This window comes from Lygodium microphyllum, chromosome 7, assembly GCF_053477565.2.
Source record: "Lygodium microphyllum isolate KBCC chromosome 7, Lygodium_microphyllum_v1.1.10, whole genome shotgun sequence".
Lineage (NCBI taxonomy): Eukaryota > Viridiplantae > Streptophyta > Polypodiopsida > Schizaeales > Lygodiaceae > Lygodium > Lygodium microphyllum.
The window spans coordinates 69,917,305-69,929,571 of NC_141141.1; the positions used below are offsets into that span (position 1 = coordinate 69,917,305).

At 40.7% G+C, this 12,267-nt stretch overlaps 1 protein-coding gene across 1 annotated transcript; it reads right to left on the bottom strand.

Annotated features, from left to right (window-relative positions):
- Positions 1–11,220: 11,220 nt before the first annotated feature.
- LOC148033566 (meiotically up-regulated gene 117 protein-like) lies at positions 11,221–11,849 on the bottom strand. The gene is made up of 2 exons (XM_087680932.1): positions 11,742–11,849; positions 11,221–11,646 (listed from the first exon to the last, which is right to left on the bottom strand). The coding sequence occupies exons 1-2, from the start codon at positions 11,847–11,849 to the stop codon at positions 11,221–11,223; spliced, it is 534 nt and encodes a 177-aa protein (XP_087537058.1).
- Positions 11,850–12,267: the final 418 nt, after the last annotated feature.

Below are 12,267 nucleotides of genomic sequence, written 5' to 3' on the forward strand. Positions count from 1 at the left end.
ACTTACTCTATGTGTGTGGTTATGAGATAATGAATGAATGGAAGAAGGCAAGAGCATACTTGCTCTTCACTTGGTCTCTGCCTCTCTCAATCACAACACCCTTCAGGTACCTCATGATACCCTTCATGGCATCCCAATTTTTCTTGCCATGTGTAGCCATATAGCATGCCACAACCCCAACTGCAAAGGCAATATCTGGAGGGGTAGCTATCATGGCATATATAAGACTGCCCATGACTAATACATAGGGAATCTTGGCCATCTCGGCCCTCTACTCATCTATCAGTGGGCAATCGACATGTGAAACCTTTACATGAGAAGGTAATGGACATCCAATAAGTTAACATCCTGAAAACAGAAGCGCTGAAGGACTTTATGAATGTACTCCCTGTGTGACAGATAGAGTAGTCCTTGAGATCTATCGCACGTAATGCACATGCCAAGTATATGAGAGGCATGTCCCAGATCTTTCATCTCAAAGCTCTTCTTGAGCTGAGTCTTAAGAGCATGTAGCTCCTCATGAGGTGTCCCTACTAAAAGCATGTCATTCACATAGAGTACCAAGATCAATAAAGAACCGCCATGGGCTTTTCCGTGTACAAACACGAATCCATAGCACTCGGTTGTAGCCCTGTGACTGCATGAATGCATCAAACTTATGGTACCATTCCCTAGGTGCCTACTTCAAGCCATATAGACTCTTCTTTAGCTTGCACACTAGGTGTTCCTTGCCAGGGTCTGCAAAGCCCTTAGGCTGCTCCATGTAAATTTCATCATGTAAGTCCCTATGTAAAAAAGCTGTCTTAACATCCATCTGGTATAAGTCCAGGTCAAGCTGTGCAACCAAAGCCAAGACTAAGTGTAGGGTGGTCATCTTGACCATAGGAGAAAAGACTTCATCAAAGTCAACACCATGCTTCTGCTTAAAACCCTTAGCAACCAATCCAGCCTTGTATGCCAGCTTGGGGTGTGCAAGGGTACTTTTTAGCTTGTACACCCACTGGCATGGCAAAGCCTTCTTACTCTGAGGAAAGGAAACCAAATCCCAAGTCTGATTCTTATGCAATGAGTCAAGCTCACACTTCATAGCCCTCTCCCAAGGGTGACAATCACCCCTATGCATAGCCTCATCATAAGTGAGAGGCTCTCCTGCATCTGTAACCAATACATAATACATAGAGGGCGCAAAATAGTCAGGAGGTCATCTATCTCTAGTAGAACACCTCAACCCAAGCTCTACTGCCTGATCACATCATGTCTAATATCAGCATGTCTAACATCCGGGCCATGAGCATCAGGTAATGATGCACGCTGTCTAGATGGCTGTGGAGGAGGCTGAACGGGAGCAGGTGGCTCCTCCTAAAAGATAACTCTGTGTACCACAACCACTTTCTCAGGCTGCATATGCATTTTGTTATCTTGAAAGATGACATCATGGCTGTAGATTAATTTCCACACTTGCAGATCCCATAGACGATAACCCATCTCTCATGCATCTCCATAGCCAATGAAAATGCATTTAACACTTTTAGGATCCAACTTATTGCGTTTGTCCTTGGGCACATGGCAGAATGCCTCATATCCAAAGACACGCAAATGATCATAAGAGGGGGGCTTGCCTACCCATATCTCCTCTGTAGCTTGAAAGTCAATGCCACTACTAGGTGACCTGTTAATGAGATGCACTGCAGTAGTAACTACCTCAGTCCAAAAGTGCTACGGTAAGCCAGCCTGGCTAAGCATGCTACGGACCCTTTCCTGAATAGTCCTATTCATGCATTCAGCCATACCATTCTGGGGTGGGGTGCAAGGGGTAGTTAACTAATGCTTAATACCCTGCTCATCACAAAACTGCTCAAAAGCACGTGATACTTACTCACCCCCATTATCTGACCTTAGGCATTTTAGCCTTTTCCCAGACTGGTTCATTGCTAATGCAAGCCAACGCTGAAATGTGTTTAAGACATTGGATTTTCTCTTTATGAGATAAGCCCAAACCTTATGTGAGTAATCATCTATGAAAGTAACAAAGTACTTTGCCCCACTAAGTGATTGACAGGGCATGGGTCCACATACACTAAGTACACAAGAGCCAAGGGCTCATCCACGCATTTCTTACTAGGTTTTTTATGCGTATTTCTAGTCTGTCTACCATACAAACAATGATCACAGGAATCAAAATACAAAGAGTCAAAAGGCAAAAGATACTGCAAAGCACATAGCATTTTCATTCCTTTAAGGGACATATGCCCCAAAGGAGCATGCTAGAGGGATACATGGGGGATAAAACCAACAAACAAAACATGATCCAAGGTAGCTCTAGATACAAGGGATAGAGACTACCAAACTTGGCACCTCTTGCAATACAAAGTCTCCAAAAGACTCAAAATACCCTGCATCATCAAGCTGTCTAGTTGACATAAGGCTGCGAGTCAACATAAGTACATGGCGTACATCATGCAAAATAAAAGAACTACTAGAAGGAAACTACAGCCTAACATCTCTAATGCCCACAATGTCAAGAGACCTATCATCACCAAGACACACAGAATTAGAGATGGTATGATAGGTATGAAACCAATCTCTACAGGATGTCACATGAAATGAAGCACCCGAATCCAAAAGCTAGCACTACACATACATAGAATGTATCTCAGAAGCCTGTAAGGCATCGCATAAAGAAGCTACAAGTATATAATCTTCATCTGAGTCAGTGGCATGTATGACATTAACCTCTTCTATCTTCACACTGGACTTCGCAGGTACAATACTACGCTCAAAAGACTTTTCCTACACTTTCTCTTTTCCCTTTTCCTTGCGCTTATCATCGCACATCTTATGGAACTGCGGCCTAATATGCCCTACTTTCCCACAATAATGATAGGTAAGATTAGACTTCCATCTACAGGACTTACTACAACCACGTGACTTGGACCTGAACTTCTGAGAGTCCCTGCCCTTATGATCATTATCATGTCTGCCCTGTCTGCTACCTCTAACAGTCTATGCATGTGAAGAGCAGGAAGCATCATTGTTTCTCTTGTTGATTTCCTCAATCAATAAAGCACTCTCAACATCTTTGATTTTCAGTCCATCAAGCTTGTTCGTGCATATGGTAGTATGGAAGACATCCCATGATTCAGGCAAGATGCAAAGCAGAAACAATGGGTGCAAGTTATCTTTGAACTCAATATCTTGTGACAACAAATTCTTCATGATAGCATGAAACTGACTGAAATGAGATGATAGGGATGTCCCCTCCTTCATGCAAAGGTCCATTAACTACTTCAGCCAATACATTTGTGACGCAGGACTCTACTGCGCATAAATCTCTTGAATCTTCTCCCATAAATTCCATGCACTCTAATTCTCATCTTCAACAACATTATGATGGACCTCTTCTAAGTGTGACAAGATAATGGTAGACTTGCATAGCTCATCAACTTCCATCCAAACATCATCATCCATATCCTCGCGTTTAACATCCTTGAAATGCAAGGGTTTAATCTGCAAAATTTACACCAAAACCTGGCATATCTAGGACTTCCAATACCCATAGTTGGTACCATCCAACTTGGCAATGTTAAAGAGAGCTGTGTCTTTTAGATGACCGGCCATACTGTCTCAAATCAAAGCAAAAAAGGAAAATTACAGGTTGTTGTAATTAGTAGAAAATGCAATAAGACCACTGCTAAAACTAGCTAAAAGAGTGGATTTCACCAAGAGAATTACCTATCCACCAAACATGACCAAGATAACATCAAACAGTAAGCATTGCCCTCATACAAGTGCTCAAAATCTGCAGATTTCAGCTTGCTGGAATAAGTTACAGCAATATGTAAGACTATTTCAAAGTGAAGCAATCATTGATACATATGTCATTGCAACTGCCAGGTAGCAAGATACATCCAACAGTGAGTGTCAAGGGGCAAGAAGGTACCAAGAACTGTCAAACCAATAACCTATTAGGCAAAAGACATCTCGTAGGTCTAGAAGTCATCCATGTAATGGGTCTCGGGGTAAGAGAAGAGAGCACAAGCATAGCTGATAGAGCAAGAAGCTCAATGCATAACTATCCAAGATGCATACAAAACTGACAAAACCTCTGACAGAGATAGGTGCTTGCCCCGATAGGCGTATCAAATCAGCCCACTACAGACTAACTGCAGACATAAGGCTCTCAAGAGAAAAAATGCATGTAACTGTCCCACAAGCTCAAGCTCAAGTGTAAGTAAAACTGTGCGTACATTCGAATATGCCAAGAGGCTCCCATTGGAAGTAAAGTCAGATGCAAATAGAGCAAGCAATGTTCAAATACATCGAGTACATAGCATCAGACATGCCAAATCCCAGTAGGGTACATCTGGAGCATAAATCCCAAGCTATCTCAAACCTGTAAAGCATAAGCTTGAAAGTATTCAAATAGCATGTAACTAACAACCAAATGTAATGCCTAGTAGGTCCAAAATGCTCAAATACATTTGAAGATGAAGCTCCAAGGGACTGTCAAGCATGGGCAAACCAAGTGGCATCCATATCTGACCAAAGCATAAATGCTAGAAGCCTAAATGTCAAGTAGTGACAATAGGCATAAACCGGTCCAAAGTATGCCAACTGAAGCCAAATGCCAATGAATAACGACCAAGGCAGAGCCTAATCCAAGCTCAAAAGCATTTTGGAATAAAAAAGAAGCATTTGATAATCTCCAAATACATCGATATGATCATTCAAATCTCCAGTAAGCACCCCAAATCCAAGAACCAATGCATACACCAACTAAATGAGCTTCAGCCCACTGTATTACAGCTGCATATTTATGTCAAATGAAGCTCAATCGGTGCCCAAATCTGCTCCAAATCAGTCCCAAAGCATAGACATAGCATCCCATAACATCCGGGCATCACCGGGCATCAATAGGCATCAAATGGGCAATGTCAAGAAGCATCAAACAGTAAATGTCATGTGCTGCCATGTTTTGATAGTCTTGGGACTGTGTATACAGCAATAGCTGAAGGTGAAAGCACTCGAATCGATCATCGAGATCCAAGAACTAATGTCGGAGAGTCCAACAATGATCGAGAAGATTGCCAATAGTGCGGGAAAGCCAAGGAAGTAGCTGGAAATGCTAGGAAGAGATTAGCCTAGCCCCCTAAAAATGTACCGCATTTTGCACTGGCTGTTCCTGGGGGCTAGGGGGGTCTTGAGCAGTGCTTTGGAGCACTTGGCAATGTTGAGGGGGCTCTGATGCAGCCCTGAAAGGTGCCAATTGAAGGCCGAAAGGTTAGGGAGGAGACGAGAGATCAAAACATGCCTGCAAATGAAGGTGCCATGGCTACCATTGAAGCTCGAGTTGAAGCTCTTCAAATCGGGGCTGAAGAGAATGCTAGGCAAGCTCCAATGCCTTTGCTCTGATACTAGTTGAAAGGGAAGTGGAACCCAGGAGGAAGAAGCTTGGCGGTGAGAACTACGGCGGATGGAGAGCAAGAGCAAGAGAGAGAGTGAAACTCAAAGTGGAAACTTCAACAACCACAATGTGTGGCTGGGCCTTTCTTTATTCAAATTATCACTAAAAGAATAAAGAATAAGTGATTGTGATGAGTGCCCGCCACCTGTAGTGTATAGTAGCGAGTACTATTAGTGTAGTAATACGCGGGTGGCTAGGCGGAGATGCCTTTACCCCTAACAAAAGAGACAAACAGTCTCTAGTGCTCCTTACCTTGCAAACTTAATGGAGGATGTCTTGATATCCTTCTATGAGATTCGTTGCACTAAGTTCGATAACTTATAAATTGCTGAATGTATCTCTAGAGTGAGACATTGTATGATTCTGATTCATAGTATGAACTAATAGAAATTTAACACACTATAAAGCATATATCAACACAAGATAAAGAAATATTGGTATATCATACCCATCAACGTGTGCATTTACTTCACCAAGCGCTTCTCTTTACTGGATAGAATCCAAGGTAGTTGCACATGGCTATTAGAGCTCTCTAGCCAAAGAACCTTCATCTTGGCTACCTCCTTCAAATCCATCAGTGCCCCCAATTTGTCTCTCTTTCCTTTGATACGGTCCCATAACAAGTTGTCACTATTCTTGAAAATGTGCATGGGATCCAACAAATGGTTAATTTATAAATATATACAATATGGCAACTCATAGAAAATTGAACATTATCGAATTCCACTTAGAAGTGATTCCTTGTGGATCATCTTCCACTCAAAGTAGCTTTGGGCATTTATTTGTACATGGGATCACCCAAAGAAATCTTTTTCTCAAACTATGGCCCTCCAACAAGAAGGTAAAATACCCCTAATAGACCATTTTCTTCATGGTCCATGATCTTTGGCAGTCTAACTTTGGTCCACCAAACACAATGGATATGCATAGTAATCTGAGTTGATAAGGCATATCACAATGTTCATATCTACTCAATACAAATATAAACAAGCCATGTTAGATACCAGCAACAAGAATGGAAGCTCATATAACTAAGAACTCCCCAAAACCTTGAAAAGTTATGCATGGTCCACATAAGAATGGCTTGTATATTAATGGACCACCTTCCATGCTTGCTCAAATCTTCCATATAGTAATTCTCTCCTTCCACAAAATCTTGATCTCATCAACTATAGATAGAGATAGATGTCCATATAGCTAACTTTATAGCACGAGGAATGAGCAAGCTAACGATTAGGTGTCCTTTCTTCATAGAAAGCCATGGTGGGATGTTGTAGTTCATAAGGACTATTGGCCACACACTATGAGAAGTCAAGCAAAGTCTAAATGGATTCACACCATCCATAGCAAGACTGAGCCAAAGATTCATTGACTCTCATGCAAAGCTTGGAAAGATAGAATCAATGTAACCCCATGCTTCTGATTCTGCTAGTATTCGTTGAATTCCATTTGTAAACTAAATTTATGCATGCCACATTGTCAAGTTCATTGTACCTAATTTGTAAAATATGTGATGGATATGTGGTATAAGTGAAAATTGTCTGAGAATCTTCTTAGGGATGGTTTGTCCCTAAAGGTCTTATCAATATTTGTAAGCACCACACTTCTAACATGTTTTCATGGACTCGTATTCTCCTCAAAAGAGCACATATTCATTGACATATGCATGAATGATATTATAATCCATGCCTAGTTGCTGTAAAACTTGTCTTGTATCGTCAAGAGACTTGGGCATCATGTTTTTAGATGGTAGTATGTGAAATTTTAGTAGCCTGAAAAAAAACCAAATGCCTTGAAGAAATAAAAAGCCTTTATTATTTATATATGAAAGATAAAGGAGTGTATTATGTATCTAAATAACTTGATCACACTTGCATCACTCTGTGACAAAAGATGGATCTAGAGCATAGCACTAACTACGAAGGACAGAAGTTGATAACAAGACCCATAGTGACATAGACAAGAAGACAAACTATTGCTCAAGTGAATTAGGTTCCAAGATGCAGGCTTGGACTCATAAACACAATCTTGAGTTGACCATGACAGAGACACACAATGAAGTACAAAGTACAAAAAGCATTGCTTGAAAAATGAACCAAGTACATGTCTTCATAGCTTTTCAGCTACTCCACTCTCCTCACTGTGCATATGGGATTCAAGACATCTCTTCCTGGAGCATACGTCAATCACGGAAGTTACAATGTGAACGAGAGTTACGAGCCATATTAATCATTAGTGTTAATGTGTATAGTATGGATGGTCCAAAAATATTAGATTTTTGAACAAAAACTAGCAGATTTTAGATATTAATTATTGTAAATATCCTTAAAAACTATGAAGAATTCTAAAACAAGATGTCATGTTTAAAAAAAAGCAAGTGGTATTTTTCAGCTTGTTTTGGAGACTTAATATAAAAAAGAAGGATTGGCAAAATTGTGCACGCCATGGTCGCAGTTCATAGGCAATAAATAACACTTCAAACAAGAAGAAAAAGTGATCTGGAAGATTTCTAAGCAAGTGTCTTGAGGTTTTATTCCCCTTTTGGAGCATCACTGATTTTTCCAAGATCCCCTCTACAAAGAGCTTTTCTTCTCAACCATAACCCTTCTCTAATTCACTATACATAAGAGGCATGGGGAGTAGTTTAAATAAGCACAACGAGACCTCAAGAGGCTGCGAGAGAGAGGTAGAGAGAGGGATGTATGCATCGATCAGTGTCTCCATCTCAGGCTCCAAGATTTGAGGAAGTTTTGGAAGGTCCCCAATGTATTTTGGTGTTAAGGGTGCATTGCTTGGAATGAATGGGTACCTTTTTGTTTAAAAAAATTACACATTTAATATTCTTAAAATTTATTTAAATTAGAGTTTGATTGCAAAGCTTGGTAAACAATTTCCTCATTGTTAACTCAAAGTCCAAGATAGCTTGATTGATGATGTTCACAAGCGATGTTTTTGTCAAATTACAAGCTTGCACTGATGAGTGCAAGGACATGTGACATGGTGATTGAGATATGCCTCTCGATCTCTTACGTCATTACCCTAATTTCTTCTATGTCATAGCAAACAATACACCTCTCTCTCTCAATTCCTCACTCCCTCTCTTCTTCCCTCTCTCCCTCACTCCCTTTATATTCTTGTTTAGTTCTCTTTTTGCCTCTCTCTCTCTGTATCTATATATATCCCTTTCCCACTCTTTTTCTTCCTCCCTCTCTCATTTCTCTCTATCTCTCCCTCTCCCCCTCGCTATTTCTCTCCCTCTTTATCTCCATGTTTCTATTTCTCTCCCCATCTTCAGGTCTTTATCTCGCTCTATCCCTTTCTCTCTATTTATCTCTCACTATCTCTATGTATCTCTCTCACCCTCCCTATCTCCTTCTTTCCCTCACTATCTCTATCCATTTTCCTACTCCTACCTCTCCCTATTCCTCTCTCTCCCCTTTTCTCCCTCCCTCTCTATTTTTTCTCTCCCTTGCTACCCTCTCTCTACTTATTTCTACCTTTCTCTCTTTATTTTTTTCTCTTCCTTCCTAGAATATTTATATCTCCCTCTCCCTCTCTCTCTATTTTCCTCTCTCCCTCCCTCTTCATCTCTCTCTCTCCGCCCTTCCCTCCTCTCTCTCTCTTTATTTTTCTCTCCCTCTATTTTTATGGTATCCTTTTTATCTCTATTCACTTTTCTCTCTCCATTCCTCTCATTGTTTCTCTTTTTTATTTTTCTCTCTCCTTCCCTCTCCATTTTTCCTCATTTTTTGAAATTCCTCCCTCTCTCTATTTCTCTATCTCCCTCCATCCTCTTTATCTCTATCCCTCCCTCTATGTGTATAAATATATATGTACATTTACATACATACACGCATCTACATACATACATACATACATCAATCCATCCATTTTCCCTCATATATTATATATATATATATATATATATATATATATATATATATATATATATATATATATATATATATATATACTGTGTGTGCACGTGAGCTCGTGCTTTGAGCTCTCTCCCTCTCTTTCGTTCTCTTTTGTTTATTAATTGTTATGAAAATGAAAATGTCATGCTTGGATTTTCATTGTTTTTTTCTCTCAATATACCATCACTATGTGTAGCTAAAATTATTGCTATATTCCTCAGCATCACTATATGCATCACAAATAGCAATGCATATAAAGGTGCTGTTAATGATGCATACAGTGATGATTTTAGTAACAATGCTAATTCTTGTAAAAAATGACCATAACTATGGTTGGGTTTCCTTGCAACATTTACCTTTGATGATGTTATGTCAACGCAGTTGTCTTTGAGAGGCACCCAATGGAAAAAACTCTCATATTATCATTCATCTCAAGATAATAACTCACTATAGTGATGGTTATCCAATGAACATGCAAAATGCATGCTATTTTTGTATGGTTCATTTGTGTTATGCCTTTAGTAGCGTTATTCACCATCATCATCAAAGAACTTCTTAACTCATGTCTGGAGTGGGGTACCTTGAGCTAGCTAAGTGTGTTATAGGTGTTGGATAATAGAGTGTTCTCAACTTTACCTATTGATGATTGCATAACTTAATAAGTTAGATGAAGTGAGTTATTGAAACAACTCTCTTCAGGCACGTAGTGTAAGGCCTAGTATTTGCTTGCACTCAAATTTTGCCATTGCTAAACATATTTTCTTCCTTAGCTTTGCTTCATCCATGGCTCTTTCAAGCACCTAGTGTATGTCCTAGTATTTGCTTGCACTCAAAATTTTCCATCGCTAAACATATTTGCTGCCTTAGCTTTGCTTCGTCCATCGACATTGATGCTGAAAATACCTTGCATATTCTCATTGTGCCTATTTGTTAAAAATGAGAAGCTGCTACATAGATTATCCATGTTAAATTAAGTTAAGCGCAATAAAGATAGGAAAGGAGCTACCGAACATGAAATGGAAGGTGAAGATGAGAGAGAGAGAGAATTAATTACAGAAGGTGATCGCACATGACAAAGAGTGATCTATAACTTTGTTAGCATCAATTGTGGTAGGGGATGACACACAATACATAGAGAGCTACATGAGAGAGAGAGAGTATAAAAATCATCATGGAAAGATGGGAGAAAAACAACTGCAAACCAAATAATCTTTTAAACAAAGGAAAAAGAATTCTCAAATAAGATTAAACAACAAACTAATCTTGAGGTTTGCTTTGTAAAAAAAAAAAAGGTTCTTATTCTTGACACTTCATGCTGTACCAACAAACCATGCTTTTACCCTCCTCTCTACTATGTTTAGGTCCTATGTTTCCAATATGATGTACTGATGCAATTTTTACGACTATTAAACTCTAAATTGTTATTTCTTATGAGAAACGAAAAACGCGCAATGTACATGACAACCGATAATTTTGACGCCCGAACACATGAAAAAACTACTATAAGGCTTTTCCATGATAAAGCACGATCGGACATCCCGACGTTCAAAAGCCAACACTCTCTGTGTCTCTTTACTTGCGCGCGCGTGGGTGGAAAATCTACAGAAGTAGAGCACGATCGAAGCTATGACGTTACGGAACAAGAAAAAAAGCTTTACTATTGAGCACTTACAACTTACAACGGAGTTTGCAGCAGTCCTTGCCAATACAAGTCGACCTTAATATAGTAACTGAAGTGGTGTGCAAGCAGGGCCTAATTAATTATTGTGCAAGTGGACTAGCAGAGGGAGAACAGCTAGTACTTGAGATATAGTTATCTACGATATCATGTTGTAGATGTTAGCCGACATCCCTGCAACTGCCGCAGTAGTTGAGGGTGGCCTCGCAGTTGTTGAAGGCATGGCTGCCGCAACGGCCGCAGGGCTGAGAGTTGTAGATGTGGGCGAACTGCTGCTTGAGTGAGGCACCACTAATGGACTGGTAGGAGCCATCGCAGCGGTAGATGGCGGTGCAGTAGCCGGCCACTCGGGAGGTGTAGCCGGAGTAGGTGGTGCCGTCGTCGTAGCGGTTGTAGGCGGTGATGCAGTCGTTCTTGCTCACCTGCCCGCAAAGCCCCGACCCGGCGAAGTTGTCTGAGTAACCCAGCGCAGGCCTCGACACTAGATCATTACCCACTACTACTACCACGACAAGAAGAAGACGAAGAAGAAAGAGCTCACTACTACTGCCAAGGCGCAGGCCCCTCAGCACTATCTCCCACGGGGTCTTTAAGACCTCGAGGAGTTGGGATCAACGGCTCTCATTGACCCCGAAAAAAGGCACGCATCCGAGCTGCTACTTTATGCAGAAGTAAACCCAACCAGATTTAAAAACTCAACCAGCAAATGGAAACCTAACCAACTAGAAAATGGGATCTGACGGAGGAACGGCGTCTCGAAATTCAGGGATGCATACAAAAGTAAACCCATCCCAGGGTTATAAATGCAACGCCAACCGTTGAAATTGATTGCATGGGCTGGCAGTAAGAAGATAGTAGATTCTGCGGGGCCCACTATCTCTAATACAAGTTTTTGAATCCTATACCACAAGTAAACCTAGACATAAATAGTAAACCCAGCCATTAAAGTAAACTGTGTCGACTTGGAACCGAAAGCCGAAAAGCTCTCGGTATTACCCACACGAAAATCCTGCACGCAGGGCGCATTCGTGTGTTATTTTCTTGCACGCAGGGCGCATTTGTGTGTTGTTGTGAACGGAGGTTTGAGGCCCATATTGCAAGCGCATACAAGCTCACGAGATCATTGGAACAAAGGTTTGAGGTTCATATTGCGATTTCTTGCTCATGGCTTCCACTACAAGGTGCATATCTCTCTCTCTTTCTTCCTC